The 20,436-nt window shown below is 33.8% G+C and overlaps 3 protein-coding genes across 3 annotated transcripts; 2 read left to right on the top strand and 1 right to left on the bottom strand.

The window, feature by feature from the left end:
* Positions 1-538: 538 nt before the first annotated feature.
* Positions 539-952, bottom strand: LOC132281737 (F-box/kelch-repeat protein At3g06240-like). The gene has a single exon (XM_059783411.1). It carries the CDS (start codon positions 950-952, stop codon positions 539-541), a length of 414 nt encoding a protein of 137 aa, XP_059639394.1.
* Positions 953-2,484: 1,532 nt separating this feature from the next.
* On the top strand, positions 2,485-4,088 carry LOC132281736 (NAC domain-containing protein 2-like). The gene is made up of 2 exons (XM_059783410.1): positions 2,485-3,391; positions 3,501-4,088. The coding sequence occupies exons 1-2, from the start codon at positions 2,888-2,890 to the stop codon at positions 4,086-4,088; spliced, it is 1,092 nt and encodes a 363-aa protein (XP_059639393.1). The 5' UTR covers positions 2,485-2,887.
* An 11,772-nt stretch (positions 4,089-15,860) lies between these two features.
* Positions 15,861-16,199, top strand: LOC132281735 (protein ATAF2-like). The gene has a single exon (XM_059783409.1). The coding sequence runs from the start codon at positions 15,861-15,863 to the stop codon at positions 16,197-16,199; it is 339 nt and encodes a 112-aa protein (XP_059639392.1).
* Positions 16,200-20,436: the final 4,237 nt, after the last annotated feature.

Genomic DNA, 20,436 nt, shown 5'->3' with positions numbered 1-20,436 from the left:
AAAAAAAAAAAAAAACTTATACATTTCTGACACAATTACTTATGTGTCCATTGGTAATTGGTCCGAGACCATGTAATAACCTCTCGGTGACCATATCGTACGTTGTTCTATTGTATATTGGTTCTTCTAATTTTCTTGGTTCCTCCAACTCAGTTCTTGGTGCCTGTAATAGAGAAGACCTCCCACTCGGTTCTTGGTGCCTCCGATAGAGAATACTATGCTTGCTCCCCAAAGCCTCCATTTACTTTGTCGATTAAGACTAAGCTCTCTGTGCAAGTATTGACACCAAATGCATGTCCATGTACCCCAAGATACATGACATCGCCATTCCCCTTCAAGCCAGTAACTCTCACATAAGCTCCTCTACCAAAATCAAGAGTGAACAGATTGGTTCACGACTCCACAACACCGTATTGTTTCAGCACCCTGATTGAGATGTTGCCTTCCAGAGAAACACTATGGAACACAAAAAGTGAGTCTTGAAAAACTCAAGAGACATAAAATGTAGCCACCTTGGTAGCTCCATGGAGGAGAAAACCTAGCTACCCAAATTGAAAAACACAATGAACGGGAAACGATGACCAGGCTCGGAAATCCAGTGGAGAGTCCCATTGAGAGAAGTATGAGATGAATCAAAACGGATACAGGGTATGGTACCACAAACACTAATTCTTGTCCAACAGCCCTCTTTAAGAGAATACATGTCAACCTCAAGGCCACTAGAAACATAAGCAATTCTAACCACCTGATAGTCATTAGTTGTGGAATTGAATCCGAATCCAAGAGCACGATCACAATAGGTAATGCGAGGTTCTGGAAGTACTATGAATTTCCCAATAGAGGGGTTCCACAAATATAAAACATCCCTAGTGCTGCTCGGTGTATACTCGTTAAGGCATACCAATCCATTGAAAGAACCAATAATGGTGAAAAACGGAGTAATTAATACCATACTATAGGGGAGCCCCCCTATGGTAATTTGCACTCACATTTTCTTCATTTTGTAATAAAGATAGGTAGATACAATAATTACAGTTTAAAAAGAGTGTGATTTAATTATTTCTAAATTTATAAACTTGAACAACAACATCTCAGACTATTAAATTGACCCATTTAAACCATTAAAGTATAATATTAACATTTATAAGTCTTATAAGCCTTTTTATTTGACCAGAATAACCCTTCGAAAAAGAAAAAAAACAAACAAACACCAAACTCCACCACTGTGACCGCCAAACAAACAAGGGTGGAGCCAAGAATTTTTAAAGGGGTAACTAGTAATGCAAAATTAAAATTTTAAAATAATATAAAATTATTATAAGAAAATTTTATCTTTGCATGTTTAATGCGCTCGCTGAAATAGATAGATTTGTTATATTATCTAATACTTAAACAAAATTTTAATACAAAACTTTGATTTTCCATTTCAAAATTAAGAAATATGATTTTTAAATATATTTTTATTATTATTCCGTAGTAATATATTAAATATTAAAAGACCATTTTTAATAGTCATATTAAATATCACTTGCAAGTAATCACACATAAACTAATCTTTTTATTTCTTAGTGTTTACTAAAGCATTATTTACACAACATGTCACATTTTTCTTACTTGTTTTTTCATTCTTGAGGGTCATTTTGGTCAATTAATACGAGATTATAAAAATAATTTAATACTTCACATGGGTCAATTCAGAAGTCAAAGGCAAGTAAGTACTTTTATCAAATTTTATGTTGGGATGTCTTTATTTATTTTACCAAATCTGGAAGATGTCATCATTTGAAAAATGTTTAAGTTGTAGATAACTATCTTTAACCCACAGCGTAGGGGCTATACAGCTGGTAGGCTTGATGAATATTCTAAGGATAAATTCCACTTAAGTTTTGGTCATACAATGATGTAACTAAATTTTTAAGTTGCTACAAAAATTATTCAAATTTTGTTATAAAATCTTTGATGAAAAACAACAATATATATTTTTCTTTCATACGTTAGGAATTGCATGACAAAATGTCACTTATTATTAATATTTTTTAACCCCGGGTGAATGAGTTGGCTCAAATCCAACCAAATTACAACAATAATCAAATTGGTATTATAAAAAGTCTTCATTTAAATCCACAACCCAATTAACGTTAATTGATTGATGATTATTTGTTTCTAATTTTTTGTACCATAATATTTTATGAAAAAGGTGATGATATTGATGCTCCAAAATTCAACCTAGCGATCCACTTTCTTTCATTATTAATTGTAGTGAAAATTTTACACTCCTACATCGATCTCCTTAAATTAAAAAAAAAAAAAAAAATGTCGTCAGTAAATTTTTTACCTATTTTACTTGGCCTTGTTTAAATTAACAGAAGAAGAGATGAGAGATCTGATCCAATAGAAAAATCTTAATTTATGATAGTATCACAGACCAAAAAGTTGCAGGGATAAATGGTCTTTCGTTTTTGTTATTTTTATTTCTCAACTAAAGAAAAAAAGAAAAAAAGAAAAAAAAAAAAAAAAAAAAAAAAAAAAAAGGTTAGAGCAAAACATAAGTTATTATATTAGGCTTGGAGGGGTGAGAGCGCAAAGCTGTCAATTTATTAGATTTTTTTATTTTTTGTTTTTTTGTCTTTAAGGCGGCGAACCTTTATTAATATTTTTTTTTTTTTTGTCTTTAATTTTTAAATTGGAGGCGGCGAGGCGTACCTTTATGGTAAGTAAGTTGCCTATAAAAGGGCCCTCATTATCTATAGGATTTTAGGTTTTGTAAAGAACGAAGGTTCCAAGAATTCAGTCAAGCGGCGGCTCTCTCTGGCCCGCAGGTACGATCAGTCTAATTTCTCAGAAGTTTGATCTCCGTTCTGCCGTGGAAACTTAGTTCATCGCGTTGATGCCCAGAAGCATTACGAAGCCTGTCAAAAGGAGAGAAAAAGATATGGAAGAAATTTTGATTGGTTATAAGTTTCTTCCAACCGACAGTGAGTTGATTCAGTATCTTGTGTGCAAGGCGAAGGAAGAAGCCCTACCATGGGAGGGTGTTGTGAAGGACTGTGACGTTTATGGCAAGGAGCCCTCAGAGCTTTTTGAGGGTTCGGAAGAGAATGTTCTTTATTTTTTCACCAAGTTGAAGAAGAAGCACGGAAACGGGTCGAGGATTGATCGTGTGACGGCGACGATGGGTACATGGAAGGGGCAAGACAAGGCTAAACCTATAATAAAAGATGTCGATGGTACTACTGGTACCGGTGAGGGAGATGATCAAGAAACTGGCTTGATAGGAAGGAAGAGAACTTTTACCTATAGAATGAAATCGGATGCTAAGGCGGCGAAGGCCAAGAGTGGATGGAGCATGACTGAATATAATCTTGACGGCACTAATCTCCAAAGAGCAAAAGTAAGTACAGTGTGTGTGTGTGTATATATATATATATGTCTCTTATATTTTTTTTTTTATCTTTTTAGAATTCAACAGTCTCTAAATACTGATTTGATATGATACTCAGGTCAAAGACTATGTAATTTGTCGAATTAAAAGGCAAAAGCAGGAAGAAATTAAGTTGGAATCCCAAGTTAAGGTGATGCAAGCGGAGGAGTGCAAAGTGACAGTAACTCCGGCACTTGAAGACTGCAATACCATCACACATGCAATGGAACCCATATTACAAGACTGCAGCAACCTCATCACAGAAGCAATCGAATTTGATGGAACAACAGTACTAACGCAACCAGAAGAAGAAGAAGATTGCATGGATTGGTTGAATGATTTTGACTGCAGCAACCTCATCACACAATCAATTGAATTTGATGGAAAAACAGCACTGATGGAAGCTGAAGATTGCAGCAACCTCATCACACAAGCAATTGAATTTGATGGAAAAACAGTACTAATGCAAGCTGAAGACTGCAGCAACCTCAGCACACAAGCAATTGAATTTGATGGAAAAACAGTATCAACGCAACCAGAAGAAGATTGCAATTGGTTGAACGATTTTGCTACACAACTCCTCCAGAATCAAGAACATTTAGGAGACAGTGAAATACTAATGTTGCCCAACATTTTTTATGCAGATAGTTGGTCCCTCTCAGCTTGATTTAGATTGTCTACAATCAACTAGTGTACCCTGCTTTTAACTGTGTTTGGGTTATGTGTGTAACTTTGTGCAAAATTTTATAAATACATGAAGATAAATTGATTGTCAACCTTTAATTAAATTTTATCGAATATATTCATGTGTATGTGTGAGAGATGGGGTTTCACAAGGCTGATAGAATGAAATAATGTCAAGGGATAGAAGGCTTAAACCAAACCAGTCTCTACCAGTGAACAATTAGAAGGGAGGAAAAGCTGAAACCCTTACCATAACCTTTGAAAAGGTAATCACCAAATTTAAACTATTAATGTTAATTTTGACTATTAATCAAATTTAAAATGCCTGCCCGCCACCTTCTTCTTTTTTCATTCGCTAGGTAAACAGATTAAAAAAGCAATCAAATTGTTCCACCAAAGTTATATGGAGGCAATATATGACTTTTATTGAAGTTAAGTTGTTTATTCCAAAATGGACAAGCAAAGCCAAAGGCATAATACAAAGCTACCCACCAGAAATCCCAAAAGAAACCCCAAAGTAGAGGAAGCAAAAAAACCTGCTGCAACTGACCTCAGTCCTCGGTAAAATGAAGAGGACACCATCAAGAACTGGAAATCATCTTTTGTTCCCGTTCCACTGATATAACCTTTCGTTCAGCTTCCACTGATATCACCTTTTGTCCCGATTCCATTGATATCACCTTTCCTTTAGCTTCGATTGATATCACCTTTCCTTTAACTTCCATTGATATCACCTTTCCTTTAACTTCCATTGAACATATCAAACAAAAAAAATTATCATACCAAGTCTTTTTTTTTTTTTTTTTCAAGTTGCTTGATAGAAGAAAAATATATAAATTTGGATAGCAGAACATAGTAATAATATAAAAATCAACAACTATTTATGTTGTATATATATATGAATCTTTAATTTTTTAAGTTAATGCAGTTAGGCAAAAGAGAAAAACACCTTAAATCAGGTTACAGGAGTGGTATTGTTTTCTTAGTTATATCTAGGGTTTTTGAAGACAAGGGCCGTAGATCGAGTGTATTTGGATTAATGAGGGTTAATCTTCAGGAATTAATTTGGGGCTTTTCTCCTTTAGCTCTTTTATTATTCCAGGGTTTTCAAAAACGTTTCTACAAGTCGTGTGTTTGGAGGGAGAGAAAATTGGAGTTTCTTGATGTTGAGAGGAGTGTTGATGAAGGCTATGTAGTAACCTCCTTGCTTTATTTTGAAGGCTAAGGCCAAGAAGGGTGTCGTGTTCTTTTGCAGTGGTGGTGGTGAATTTGGTGTGATGTTTCTCGGTTTGTAAATGTGAGAGGAAGGTCATTTTGGTACATTGGTGTTAATAGGTCACGGATGGATTGGTAACTATATATTGGTAATTGAGGTTAAAAATATCATTTTAAACATTAGAAGGGCAAAATTGACCTTCAAACAATTTTCTCATGCTTACGCCAGCATAATCCGTGAAGTACTTAACAGCAGGGGGCAATTTGCTACATAATTCAAAACCTCAAGGGAAGTAGGCTGATGTAACTTCAAGCTATTCCAACTTAGAATTTTTATTTTGTAATATTATTATTATTATTATTACTTATAAGTTATCTGTTTTATTCAAGAAAACACAGCACAGAATTGAAAAGGGCATCCCCCAATAGTACAAACAAGAACTAAACACAGCACAACAGCAAACCAACAGAAAGAATCAAACATTCCAGAAAGGAATGTATCCAACAGTATGCCTGTTGAACCTACTTGCAGGAAAGGACAACATTTTAAGTCTAATAGGGTTGTAATTTGAAGAGACACAGAGAATTCATCCAAATAAGAATTAGAGTATCTTCCAGAGTTTGTTTCTCTCCAAATCATGTGGAGATTTTGCAAACTTGATAGTACCAATTCCTCTTACACTCACACTTGTGATTTCTCCATTCGAGAATCTCGAACAGCAATAGCAACAGACTCTTAGATCGAGGCATCCTGACTTATAAAGAATAGATTATGAACACTTTCAGCATTCCTTCTGCAAAGGATATATCGGTCTGATTGAGACATACATCATTGAAGGAGCTTGTTCATAGTGCTTAGTCTATCCTTAGCAGCAAGCCAGAGGATGAAACAGTGCTTTGGAACACCTCCCTAAATCAAACAGCCCCACATGTTATGGTTGAGTCTGACATCTTCATAAGCATCCTTAACTGAGAAGGGCTTATTGGAGCTGGACCAAACAACATCATTATTCCCTATCCTAGAAGGTACAGAGTGTTTGAGCAACCAAAGAACCAATATCCCTAATATTATCTCGCATGCAATTCAGGCCATTCCCACCCTCTATCGGATATAATGTCAGCCAACTTGAGCATCTTTAGGAATACCAAAGTCGAAAATAACTAACTCTATGACCCTCTCAAAGAACAACAGCGCCGCGTGAAAGCCAAGAATCAAACAATAAGGAGGTCTTCTGGCCTGAGTTACTACATACCCCATATGAAGATATAAATCACACCTTGTTGTGATCTTGATTATTGCTTTTAGAATAAGGCCAAACATTATAGTAAAATAGACTTTTATTTTCTTATTCAGATAAGCGCATCAAAGTTAAAGTGCAAGGCAAGTCCACACAGAGTATATAAGAGTTAAAAGTTATCTGCAACGATTTAGCGCACACAACAACAAATTCATGGCAGAAAATGGCATTAAAAGAAAATAAAATAAAAGGGATTATGAACAAAATACATTTTCAACAAGGCATGTAGAAGCTATTGAACAAACAAAATGGCTTTCTCCCCCATGCTAGCCAATTCAATCATATAAAAATCATTCCAGGTAAGAAGAGAATATAATCCAGGTCAAGTCTCATACGAAATGAAAATTAGTCACAAATGAACCATTAGTGGAGCTAAGTACATCATCACTCTAAAGTGTTAACTGCATCCCTGTCCAAGTAGTTAAACCAACCGAGGTAACAACAAAATCAACATTGAAACTTTAGCTAATACTCCACGTACTAAGACAACTAAAACCTACTACTCTTTACTAGTAGAGATACATGACCACAAACTTTATATTGACCATGACCACACAGATATGTCATTAAACTAGCATTTGACATTCATATACATGTCATGCAGGAAGGACTACTAATAGGATTAAAAAAAAGTGGGGTACATATATATATCTTGCTTGCTGTTTCTATTGTTTCTTGGTTCTTATAATTTTCTTGGTTCCTCCAACTCTGTTCTTGGTGCCTGCAACAGAGAAGAGCGTGCTTGCTCACCGAAGCCTCCATGTACTTTGTCAATTAGCACTAAGCTCTCTGTGTAAACATTGACACAAAATGGCTCATCATATCCACGCATCCCAACATTCTTGAACTCTTGAGTCTTAATGTCAACTGAAACCATCTCCTCATCTTTAGTCAAAAGAACATCACCATTCCTCTTCCAGCCAATAACTTTCACAGAACTTTCTCTATCAAAATCAAGACTAAACAGATTGGTCCACGACTCCACAGCACCATACTGTTTCATCATCCAGATTGATACTTTGCCATAATAATCATTCTCGAACACAAAAAGTGAGTCTTGAAACACTGCAATAGACAACCTACGTGGTGCGTTTTTATAAACTAGACTCCTTGGTAGCTCCATCAAAGAGAATACCTGAGTACCCAAATTGAATGTCACAATGAACGGGCCAGGAAAATTACCACCTCCGGAAAGCCAATGGATAGTCCCATTGAGAGAAACTTGAGATGAATCACAACAGAGAGGGAGTACGGGACCAGAAACACTAAGGTTTCTCCAACATCCCTCCTTAAGCGAATAAATGTCAATCTCAACAATGCTATCATAGAGGTAAACAATTCTAACCACTTTATAGTCATTGTTTGTGGAATCTAATCCGAATCCAAGAGCACACTAATCCTAATTCATGGTGCCTCTGAGAATACCATGCTTGCTCCCCAACGCCTCCATTTACTTTGTCGATTAAGACTACGCTCTCTGTGCAAGTATTGACACAAAATGCATGTCCATGTACCCCAAGATACTTGACCTTTCGAGTCTTTATGTCAACTGAAATTTGCCTCTCATTTTTTGTAAGAAGAACATCACCATTCCCCTTTAAGCCAATAACTCTCACATAAGCTCCTCTACCAAAATCAGAAATGAACAGATTGGTCCACGACTCCACAACACCGTATTGTTTCATCACCCTGATTGAGATATTGCCTACCAGAGGATCATTATGCAACACAAAAAATGAGTCTTGAAAAACTCCAAGTCCATGGAGGAGAAAACCTTGCTACCCAAATTGAAAGACACAATGAACGGGTAACGATCACCGGGCTCGGAAATCCAGTGGATAGTCCCATTGAGAGAAGCATGAGATGAATCAAAACGGATTTTCCAGAAACACTTATTCTTGTCCAACAGCCCTCTTCAAGAAAATAAATGTCAACCTGAGGGCCACTAGAAACATAAGAAATTCTAACCAATCCACAAATATAAAACATTCCTAGTGCTGCTCGGTGTATACTCGTTAAGGCATACCAATCCATTGCAAGAACCAAGAATGGTGAAATACGGAGAATTTTTTGTGATTGGACGATTTTTGATATCAAATGGTATGCAGTGAGAGCTTCGTTATCAAGATACAGCGAAAAAAGTTCTTTTCTCAGACGTGTACTGTAGTTCCTAATGAGAAGTAGGTGGGTGGTGTTGATGTTGTTCAAATGAGTGGTCCGATATTAGTAAAAGATTACGAAATTATTACTAGGGATGAGAGAACACCAATATTTGCATACGCACCTGATTTGCATAAGAGTTCTCACCGGCAGGCTTGTCAGAATGTCCATTGTCACTTTCTCCGGTAGCCGGTAGGTAGTCCGACATTGTTAATCAAACACATTTTCTGAAAGCTGCTATTAAACCCTAGAAATAAACCCAAAAGGAGAGACGAGAGAGAGAGAGATAGAGAGCAATCAGCAGTGTGCGTGCTGACAGAGGAACTCAAGAGCGAAACCGAGAGTTTTAAATTATTGAATTACATAAATGCCCCCAAACGGCGTATGCTTAGAATTATGAAACCATTATTTTGACAGGATGTATTGATTATTAAAAGTAATTAATAGTATACCATAGGGTAGCGCTCTGGTGAGAATATCAGAATATCTGATAAATAAATAAATAAATAAGGGTAATTTGCACTCACAGTCTCTTATTTTGCAATAAAGACAAATAGATACAATTTAAGAAGAGTGCGATTTAATTGCTCCCAAATTTGCAAACTTGAACAACAACACCTCTAACCATGATAAGAGTACGTAATTATCCCACATCTTAATTGACTCATTTAAATCATTAAAGTACAATATTAAGATTTATAAGTCTTTTTATTTGACCAAAATGTCCCTTTTTAAAAATAATAATAATAATAATAATAAATTAAAAAAAAATAACTAACTAACTAGGGTGGAGCCAAGAATTTTTTGGGAAACTATTAATGTAAAATAAAAATTTTAAAATAATATAATATCATTATAAGAATTTTTTTTTTTGCATGTTTAATACCCTCGCTGAAATAGATGGATTAGCTATATTATCTAATTCTTAAACAAAATTCTAATACAAAACTCTAGCTTTCCATCTCAAAAAGTAGGAAATATGATGGGGAGAATCAGTAATGTAAAATTAAAATTTTAAAATAATATAAAATCATTGTAAGAATTTTTTTTTTTTGTGCATGTTTAATGCACTCACTGAAATAAATGGATTAGTTATATTCAAATGGTACGCAGTGAGAGCTTCGTTATCAAGATACAGGGAAAATAGTTCTTTTCTAAGACGTGTACGTATTGTTCCTAATGAGAAGTAGGTGAGTGGTGTTGATGTTGTTCAACTGAGTGGTCCGATATTGGTAAAAGATTACCTAATTATTAGTAGCGATGAGAGAATGCCAATATTTGCAGACACACCTGATTTGCATAAGAGTTCTCACTGGCAGTCTTGCCAAAATGTCCATTATCACTTCCTCCGGTAGGTAGTCCGACATTGTTAATCAAACAGATTCTAGGGTTTCTGAAAGCTGCTATTAAACCCTAGAAATAAACCCAAAAGGAGAGACGAGAGAGATAGAGCAATCAGCAGCGTGCGTGTGTTAACAGAAGACCTCAAGAACGAACTAAGAGTTTTTAATTATTGAATTACATAAATGCCCCCAAACGGCGTATGCTTAGAATTATAAAACTGTTATGAATATCCCTTTCATTTAAGAGTTTAGCGTTAATGACATCGATGCGCATTATGAACTGCATTCCATCTTAGTCTGTCTTAAGGAACCATTGAGCTGTGTTTTTTAATAAATCTTAGTTTGAATCACATGCACATATGGGGTAGTCTTGCACATGTGCGTTTGATATGGACAAGTAAGTTGGAAACAGATCATACGCATGATAGATTTGATAGCTATTCTAAAAGTCACTAGGATGGATTATTTTATGATTTCAATGATAAAAGTTGATTGTTTACACTCACTATTTATCTATAGGAGGATCATATTATGAATTACATACCTAGTAGCATAATGTTAGAGAATATGGTATGAGTACCAGATGTACCACATGTGAACACACTTATTATAGAGATTGAGAATAATAAATGAATTCCTTATTGATGCGTCAGCATCATCTAGTACACAGATTCCTGCATCGGTACATTAATGTAGTGGGAGGATTATCATTCAATCCGACAGAATCATGTTTTTAGGTGAGACCATTATGGACATCCTTGTTAAACATGAATTGGACCCAGTAAGCTACACGAAAGCGTGAACCGATATGGATACAGATAGTTTTGGCGAGTTACTATGAAATCAGAGTTGGAATCTATGTATTCTAATAAATTCTGGGATCTTGTAGAACTTTCTAGTAGGGTGATTCCTATGGAAGGCAAGTTAATCTACAAAAAGATACCAGAAGATTTTTTAGTGAATAAATTATGAGTGTACAAGGGAATGTCATTATTTTTCTGATTCTATATATGTATTGATGACATTCTACTCATTTAGAATGATGTGGAAGATTTGTCATCGATAAAAAGGTAGTTGTTCAATTACTTTTAAATGAAGGATTCTCAAGATGTAAGCTATATTCCTAGAATTAAGCTTTTGCAAGATCAGGTTAAAAGGAAAATAGGCTTATCTTAATAATCCTACATTGATAAAGTTTTGACCAGGTTTGGTATGCATAATTCAAAGAATGAGTTCTTACTTTATTGATATGGATTGCTCTCTCTAGTAAGTAGTTTTCCAATACTAGCAGAGGAGATTGAGCAAATGAGACTGAAACTATATACTTTGGCATATGAGAGTCTCATATATGCCATGGTCTATACCAAATAGGACATCCGCTACATTGTAGGGATAGTCAGATGATATCAGTCCAATCCTGGACTTGATAACTGGTCTGTTGTGAAAAATATCATTAAGTATCTAAGGAGGACCAAGGATATCATACTCAATTATAGATGTGATGATATGGTCCTAGTCAGGTATGCTAGTTCTGATTTTCAATCAGAAGTAGATACTATGATGTTCATAACTTAGTGTATGTTCACTTAATGGAAGGGAAATCAGTTGGCAGATTGTTAAGCAGATTTCAACTGCTGACTCAAACCTGCAGGTGGAATATATTGCAGCATTAAGGCGGCAAAGGAAGCCTATTGGTTTGATCTCACTGATTTAGAGGTTGTGGAGTATACTAGCCTGCCTATTGAGCTATGTTGTGACAATAGTGCAGAAGTAGTCCAAACCAATAACCCAAGGTTCTATAAAGGAACAAGATACACTGAGAGGAAGTATCATGTTCTACATGATATTGTCCGGCAAGAAAATGTATTTGTAGCTAGAACATTGCATTGGAACACAACTTTGTTGATCCATTATCAAAGGTGTCATTGATCAATAATTTTGATCATCATCTGGATAACATTGGAGTTAAGTGCAATTTGAATTGGCTATGAGGGTAAGTGGGAGTTGTTGGGATTTATATGCCCTGGCATAGCAAATTCCTATTTGGATTAAAGTGACATATGTTCCTGACGTTTCTGAAATATTTATGTTTTGTACAATTGGTGAATTCAATGTATTATATTTCGATTCATTATAGAATTGATAGTGTCCATTTGATTACAAGAGATATTTATATATATGTATGTGATGGCAATTAATGCATGATATATAAATAGTAATCATAAACGGTTCATAGTCGGTAATTCTGGATGGACTCATAATTAATTAAGATTTGAACTGGATCTGCGTTAGGTTGAGATATATTGCGAGAACCGTCGTATGCAATTGCTCCCTATCACCGTCATGGCATTTGACTCTTAAGCATGAGAAATTATAGACTTTTTTATTAATTAATAATTATTTTGATTTGTTCGGCGGATTCTTCGGGATCCTTAGACCGACACTTTGGGTAGTTATGTAATTAATAGTTAGAGAGTTATATTTTCAATATTTGTATCATTACTATTTGTATTTATTTTGTATTGATTATGGTTGATCACAAAGTAAATTCGAAGGCCTTTATATGTTTTTAGACAAAATGATTTATTATATATTTATTTATTTAAATTATTATTTTTTGTCAAACAAATGTTTTATTGTGATTAAGCCAGAAATAATCAAAGGTACCAAAATAAATATATTAATTAAGTAGTCGGATTGATGGCTTTATTTATCCGATAACTAATTATGCATAGAGGGGTCAAAGTGTAATATTGATTTAGAGGTTAGTTATTATTTAATTGGAGTTCAATTAATTTCTTTTGGTGGAGTAGAAATTAATTTATGAATTAATTGAATTGGGTCCATGGACTGGGCCAATTATTAATTCATTGTAACCAATAAAATAATAGGCCCAATGGATTCTCACTCATAGCTCAACTTGATATTGGAATCATATTAGATTTGAGACATATGAATTAGAGATTGAGAAGGATTTGTTGTTTCCTTTTCTTTATTTTTATGTTGCCTATAAATATACATGGTCTATGTATATTTTAGGGGTGATTTTTGGAAGAAGGAAATATAAACTTATTTTCTCTAGAAAATTAAGGTTTATGTTCTCATCTAATGGAGGCTCCCATAAGCCTAGTTTTCCAAGGTCATTCATGGAGGCTTATGAGTGATTCCTAAAGGCAAGACCATTACCAAGAAGATGGAGATTCATGAAAAAGGTGTCTAGCAAAAGGGATCTACAATAAGTGAGAACATTCACTTTAGAGGAGAGATTTAAGGTTTACTCAAATCTTGATGTAAGTATTCAATCTTTTAATTGAATGATACATCATGTTTTATTTTTGCATAAAACTTGTCTCTATATAATGAATCAAGATCTATGAATTAAAATCTCTCGAAAAGTTTTTTAAAACTAGCACGTTTCCCGACAGAGAGAATATCATGATTTGCAGACGCACGTAATTTGCATAAGTATTCTCACCGGCAGTCTTAGAGTTTTTAATTATTGAATTATAGATATGCCCCCAAACGGGTATGCTTAGAATTATGAAACAATTATTTTGACAGGATGTATCGATTATTAAAAGTTATTAATACCATACTATAAGGGGAGTGCCCCGGTGAGAATATCAGATAATTTGTACTCATATTTCCTTTGTTTTATAATAAAGATAGATAGATACAATTTAGAGAAAAGAAAGTGCAATCCAATTATTCCCAAATTTGCAAACTTGAACAACAACATTCCGTACGTAATTGTTAGACTATTAAATTGGCCCATTTAAATCATTAAAGTATAATATTAACATTTATAAGTCTTTTTATTTGACCAAAATGACCCTTTGAAAGAAAAAAAAAAAAAAAAAAAAAAAAAAAAAAAAAAAAAAAAAAACCACCACCAAACTCCACCACTGTAACTGCCAAACAAACAAGGGTGGAGCCAAGAATTTTTAAGAGGGTAACTAGTAATGTAAAATTAAAATTTTAAAATAATATAAAATCATTATAAGAAAATTTTTTCTTTCCAAGTTTAATACGCTCGCTAAAATAGATGGATTAATTATATTATCTAATACTTAAACAAAATTCTAATACAAAACTCTTATTTTGCATTTCAAAAAGTAAGAAATATGATTTTTAAATATATATTTTTTATTATTCCGTAGTAACATATTAAATATTAAAAGACCATTTTTAATAGCCCTATATTAAATATCACACATAAACTAATCTTTTTATTTCTTAGTGTTTACTGAAACATTATTTACACAACATGTCACATTTTTCTTCTACAAAAACAAAGAAAAAAAAAAAAAAAGAAAAAGAAAAAAACAGGTCACAATGCAATCATATTTGTTTTTTCATTTTTGAGGGCTATTTTGGTCAATTAATAGGAGATTATAAAGGTAATTCAATATTTCACATGGGTCAATTCAGAAGTCAAAGGCAAGTATGTACTTTTATTGTATTTTATCGTTGGGGTATCTTTATTCATTTTACCTTACCAAATCTGAAGATGTCATCATCCGAAAAGTGTTTAAGTTGTAAATAGTTGTCTTTAACTCACAGCATGGGAGGGCTTATACAATTGGTAGACTTGATGATTATTCTATGAGTAAATTGCACTTAAGTTTTGGTCAAACAATGATGTAACTAATTTTTTAAGTTGCTACAAAAATTATTCAAATTTTGTTATAAAATCTTTGATGAAAAACCATAATATATTTTTTTCTTTCGTACATTAGAAATTGCATGACAAATGTCACTTATTATTGTTATTTTTTAACCCCAGGTGAATGAGTTGGCTTAAATCTAACCAAATTATAACAATAATCAAATTGGTATTATAAAAAGTCTTCATTTAAATCCACAACCCAATTAACGTTACTTGATTAATGATAATTTGTTTCTAATTTTTTTGTACCAATTTTATAGTATTTTATTAAAAATGTGATGATATTGGCACTCCAAAATTTATCCCTAGGAAAATTTTACCCTCCTACATCTCCTTCAAAAAAAAAAAAAAAATGAAAAAAAAAATTGTCGTACTGACCCAAAACATTAGGTAGGGGCAAGAATGAATTTTTTAATAATTTTAAGGGGGTAATATCAATATTTTATAAGTATATAATGAAAAAAAAGGAAAAAATAGCAAGCTAGGTATATTATTAAAAAAAAATATATATTGGCAAAGCTAAATCGGCTTACCAATTTGAAATAATTTTTTTTGCATTACGTGGAAGTAGAATAAAATTTTTAAATCAAAATCACCGCCTGAACCAAAAAGTTGCAGGGATCAATGGTCTTTCTTTCTGTTTATTTTTTATTTCTCAACTAAAAGAAAAAAAAAAAAAAAAAAACAGAAGTTATTGGGTAGGAGGGGTGAGAGGGCAAAATTGTCAATTTATTAGATAATTTTTTTTTTTGTCTTTAATTTCTAAATTGGAGGCGTTAACCTTTATGGCAAGTAAGTTACCTATATAAAAAGGCCAAGGAACGCTCTGCTCTCATCATTTCTATCTAGATTTTAGGTTTTCCAAATAAAGACTAAATTGGAGGCGGCAAATCGGATTTTAGGTTTTACAAAGAAAGACTACTGCAACTGCCGCCGACTGCTTTTCTGGAATAGACCTAGCGCTTTGGAGTCCTTGGCTGACCAAATCAATAGGGCTCAACTGCGTCTAGCTTTACAGGGAGTTATTGCATGTGAAGAGGTGACTCGAGGTGCTGCTGATCAGGAAAGATATGGAAGAAATTTTCATTGGTTATAAGTTTCATCCAACCGACAGTGAGTTAATTCAGTATCTTATGTGCAAGGCGAAGGAAGAAGCCCTGCCATGGGAGGGTGTTGTGAAGGACTGTGACATTTACGGCATGGAGCCCTTGGAGCTTTTCGAGGGTTCGGAAGAAAAAGTTCTTTATTTTTTCACCAAGTTGAAGAAGAAGCACAGAAACGGTTCGAGGATCGATCGTGTGACGACGACGATGGGTACATGGAAGGGACAAGACAAGGCTAAACCTATAAAATATGTCAATGGTACTACTGGTACCCGGGAAGAAGATGATCAAGAACAGCTTCTTTGATAGGAAGGAAGAGAACTTTTACATATAGGATGAAATCGGATGCTAAGACGCCGAAGGCTAAGAGTGGATGGAGCGTGACTGAATACTTTCTTGCCGGCACTAATCTTATATTGTATAATATTGTATATGTTTGTGGCACCTTGTTTTTTATGTTACTAAAACCGTAATTAGATTTTATTCATATACACACACTATATACTTGTTGATTTTATAGTATTACTAGCTTTGTAATTTGCCGAATTAAAAGGCAAAAGCGGGAAGAAATTAAGGTGGAATCCCACGTTAAGGTGATGCAAGCAGAGGAGTGCAAAGTGACTGTAACTCCGGCACTTGAAGACTGCCCAAATTACTATCGTCAGTACTAATGCAAGCTGAAGACTGCAGCAACCTCATCACACAAGCAATCGAATTTGATGGAACAACAGTACTAACGCAACCAGAAGAAGATTGCATGGATTGGTTGAATGATTTTGACTGCAGCAACCTCATCACACAAGCAATCGAATTTGATGGAACAACAGTACTAACGCAACCAGAAGAAGATCGCATGGATTGGTTGAAGGATTTTGCTACACAACTCCTCCAGAATCAAGAACATTTAGAGGACAGTGAAATACTGATGTTGCCCAACATTTTTTATGCAGATAGTTGGTCCCACTTAGCTTGATTTAGATTGTCTACAATCAACTACTGTACCCTACTTTTAACTGTGTTTGGGTTATGTGTGTAACTTTGTGCAAAATTTAATAAATATATGAAGATAAATTGATTGTCAACCTTTAATTAAAATGTATCTGATATATACATGTGTATGTGTGAGAGATGGGCTTTCACAAGGCTGATACAGCCTTCTTCTCCCTTAATTCTCAAAGAAGATGCTGCTACTACTAGCATAATATAATTTGATTAAAAATGGTTGTTTGTCTTATGAAATTTTTGTGTCGTCACCATTCAACACTTGAATAACTTGCACACACAATGGTATGATTGGTCCCAGACCAATTGTCCTGGGACCATGTAATAACAAACCAATCTCTACCATAGAATGAAGTAATGGCAAGGATAGAAGGCTTAAACCAAACCAGTCTCTACCAGTGAACAATTAGAACTGGAAATCACCTTTTGTTCCCGTTCCACTTATATAACCTTTTGTTAAGCTTCCACTGATATCACCTTTTGTCCCGATTCCATTGATATCACCTTTTGTTTTGGTTCGATTGATATCACCTTTCCTTTAGCTTCCATTGACATCACCTTCCCTTCCATTTGACTCGGCCAATTACATAATCTTTTACCTGAGTAACATGTCAAACAAAAAAAAATTATCATACCAATTCTTCGTTTTTCTTTTTTTTTTTTTTTTTTTTTTTTTTTTTTTAAATATATAAATTTGGATAGCTGAACATAGTAATAATATAAAAAATCAACAACTATTTGTGTGTGTGTGTGTGTATATATATATATATGAATGTTTAATTTTTTAAGTTAATGCAGTTAGGCAAAAGAGAAAAACACCTTAAATCAGGTTACAGGAGTGGTATTGTTTTCTTAGTTATATCTAGTTACAGTTTTGGAAAGAATATATATATATATATATATAGTTTTTGAGTTTTTGAAGACAAGGGCCGTAGATCGAGTGTATTTGGATTAATGAGGGTTACTCTTCAGGAATTAATTTTGGGCTTTTCTCCTTTAGCTCTTTTATTATTCCAGGGTTTTCAAAAATGTTTCTACAAGTCGGGTGTTTGGAGGGAGAGAAAATTGGAGTGTCTTGATGTTGAGAGGGGTGTTGATGAAGGCTATGTAGTAACCTCTTCGCTTTATTTTTGAATGCCAAGGCCAAGAAGGGTGTCGTGTTCTTTTGCAGTGGTGGTGGTGAATTGGGTGTGATGTTTCTGGGTTTGTTAATGTAAGAGGATGGTCAATTTGGTACATTGGTGTTAAATAGGTCACAGATGGATTGGTAACTATACATTGGTCAGTGAGGTTAAAAATATCATTTTAAACATTAGAAGGGCAAAATTGACCTTCAAACAATTTTCTCATGCTGACATCAGCATAATACGTCAAGTATTTAACGGCAAGGGGCAATTTGCTATATAATTCAAAACCTCAAAGGAAGCAGGCTGATATAACTTCAAGTTATTCCAACTTAGATTTTTTATTTTGTAATATTATTCTTATTATTTATAAGTTATCTATTTCATTCAAGAAAACACAGCACAGAATTAAAAGGGGCATTCCCCAATAGTACAAACAAGAACTAACCAAAGCTCAACAGCAAACCAACAGAAAGAATCAAACATTCCCGAAAGGAATGTATTCAACAGTATGCCTTTTGAATGTAGTTGCAGTAAAGGGCAACATTTTAAGTCTAATCAAGTTGTAATTTGAAGAGACACAGAGAATTCATCCAAATATGAATTAGAGTATCTTACAGAGTTTGTTTCTCTCCAAATCATGTGAAGATTTTGCAAACTTGATGGTACCAATTCCTCTTAGACTGACACTTGTGATTGTTCCATTTGAGAATCTCGAACAGCAATAGCAACAGACTCTTAGATCAAGGCATACTGACTTATAAAGAATAGATGCTGAACACTTTCAGCAGTCCTTCTGTAAAGGATATATCGGTTTGATTGAGCCATACATCATTGAAGGAGCTTGTTCATAGTGCTTAGTCTATCCTTAGCAGCAAGCCAGAGGATGAAACAATGCTTTGGAACACCTCCATTGAATCAAACAGCCCCACAAGTTATGGTTGACTTTGACATCTTCACAGCATCCTTAACTGAGAAGGGCTTATTGGAGCTGTTCCAAACTGTTGGGATTTACATGTCCTGGCATAGCAAATTCTCATTTGGATTATAATGACATAAGTTCCTGACATTTTTGAAATATTTATGCTTTATACAATTGGTGAATTCAATGTATTATGTTTCGATTTATTATAGAATTAATTGTGTCCACTTGATTACAAGAAATATTTATATATATATGTGATGACGATCAATACATGAATATAAATAGTAATCATAAATTGTTCATAGTCGGTAATTATGGATGGACTCATAATTAATTAAGACTTGAACTGGATCCGCTTTAGGTTGAGATATATTGCGAGAGTTATCGTATGCAATTGCTCCCTATCACTATCATGGCATTTGACTCTTAAGTATGAGAAAAGTATAAACTCTTTTATTAATTAATAATTACTTTGATTTGTTCAGCAGATATTTCGGGATCCTTAGACCGACACTTTGGGTAGTTATGTAATTAATAGTTAAAGGGTTATATTTTCAATATTTGCATCATTGCTACTTGTATTTATTTTGTATTGATTATGGTTGATCACAAAGTAAATTCGAAGGTCTTCATGTGTTTTTAGATAAAATGATTTATTATATATTTATTTATTTAAATTATTATTTTTGTCAAACAAATGTTTTATTGTGATCGAGCCAGAAATAATCAAAGGTACCAAAATAAATATATTAATTAAGTAGTCGGATTGATGCCTATATTTATCCGATAACTAATTATGCATAGAGGAGTCAAAGTGCAACATTAACTTAGAGGTTATTTATTATTTAATTGGAGTTTAATTAATTTCTTTTAGTGGAGTAGAAATTAATTTATGAATTAATTGAATTGGATCTATGGACCGGGCCAATTATTAATTCATTGTAGCCAATAAAATAATAAGCCCAAAGAATTCTCACTCATAGCCCAACTTGATAGTGAAATCCTATTAAATTTGAGACATGTGAATTAGAGAGTAAGAAGGATTTATTGTTTCCTTTTCTTTATCTTTATGTTGCCTATATATATACATGGTCTATGTATATTTTATGAGTGATTTTTTTTGGAAGAATGAAAAAGGAATCTATTTTCTTTCTTTTGAAAATTAAAGTTAATGTTCTCATCTAATGGAGGCTCCCACAAGCCTAGTTTTCCAAGGTCATTCATAAAGGCTTATGAGTGATTCCTAAAGGCAAAACAATTACCAAGAAGATGGAGATCTAAGGAGAAGGCATCTTACTAAGGAATTTACAATAAGTGAGAACGTTCACTTTAGAGAAAAGATTTAAAAGTTTACTCAGACCTTTGATGTAGGTATTCAATCCATTAATTGAATGATACATCATATTGTATTTTTGCATAAAACTTGTCTCTATGTGATGAATCAAGATCTGTGAATGAAAATCGTTCAAAAAGTTTTTAAACAGGCACGTTT

The sequence above is a fragment of the Cornus florida genome, unplaced genomic scaffold (genome assembly GCF_030987335.1).
Source record: "Cornus florida cultivar Cherokee Brave unplaced genomic scaffold, ASM3098733v1 CherokeeBrave_3.0.0_Hap2_Chr11, whole genome shotgun sequence".
In the NCBI taxonomy this organism is placed as follows: domain Eukaryota; kingdom Viridiplantae; phylum Streptophyta; class Magnoliopsida; order Cornales; family Cornaceae; genus Cornus; species Cornus florida.
This window is presented reverse-complemented; position numbering and strand designations above follow the sequence as displayed.

Coding starts and splice junctions, on each gene's coding strand:
- LOC132281735 (XM_059783409.1), top strand. CDS start 15,861: ATGGAAGAAATTTTCATTGGTTATAAGTTTCATCCAACCGACAGTGAG.
- LOC132281736 (XM_059783410.1), top strand. CDS start 2,888: ATGCCCAGAAGCATTACGAAGCCTGTCAAAAGGAGAGAAAAAGATATG. Junction 3,392..3,500: donor CTAATCTCCAAAGAGCAAAA/GTAAGTACAGTG, acceptor TATGATACTCAG/GTCAAAGACTATGTAATTTG.
- LOC132281737 (XM_059783411.1), bottom strand. CDS start 952: ATGGTATTAATTACTCCGTTTTTCACCATTATTGGTTCTTTCAATGGA.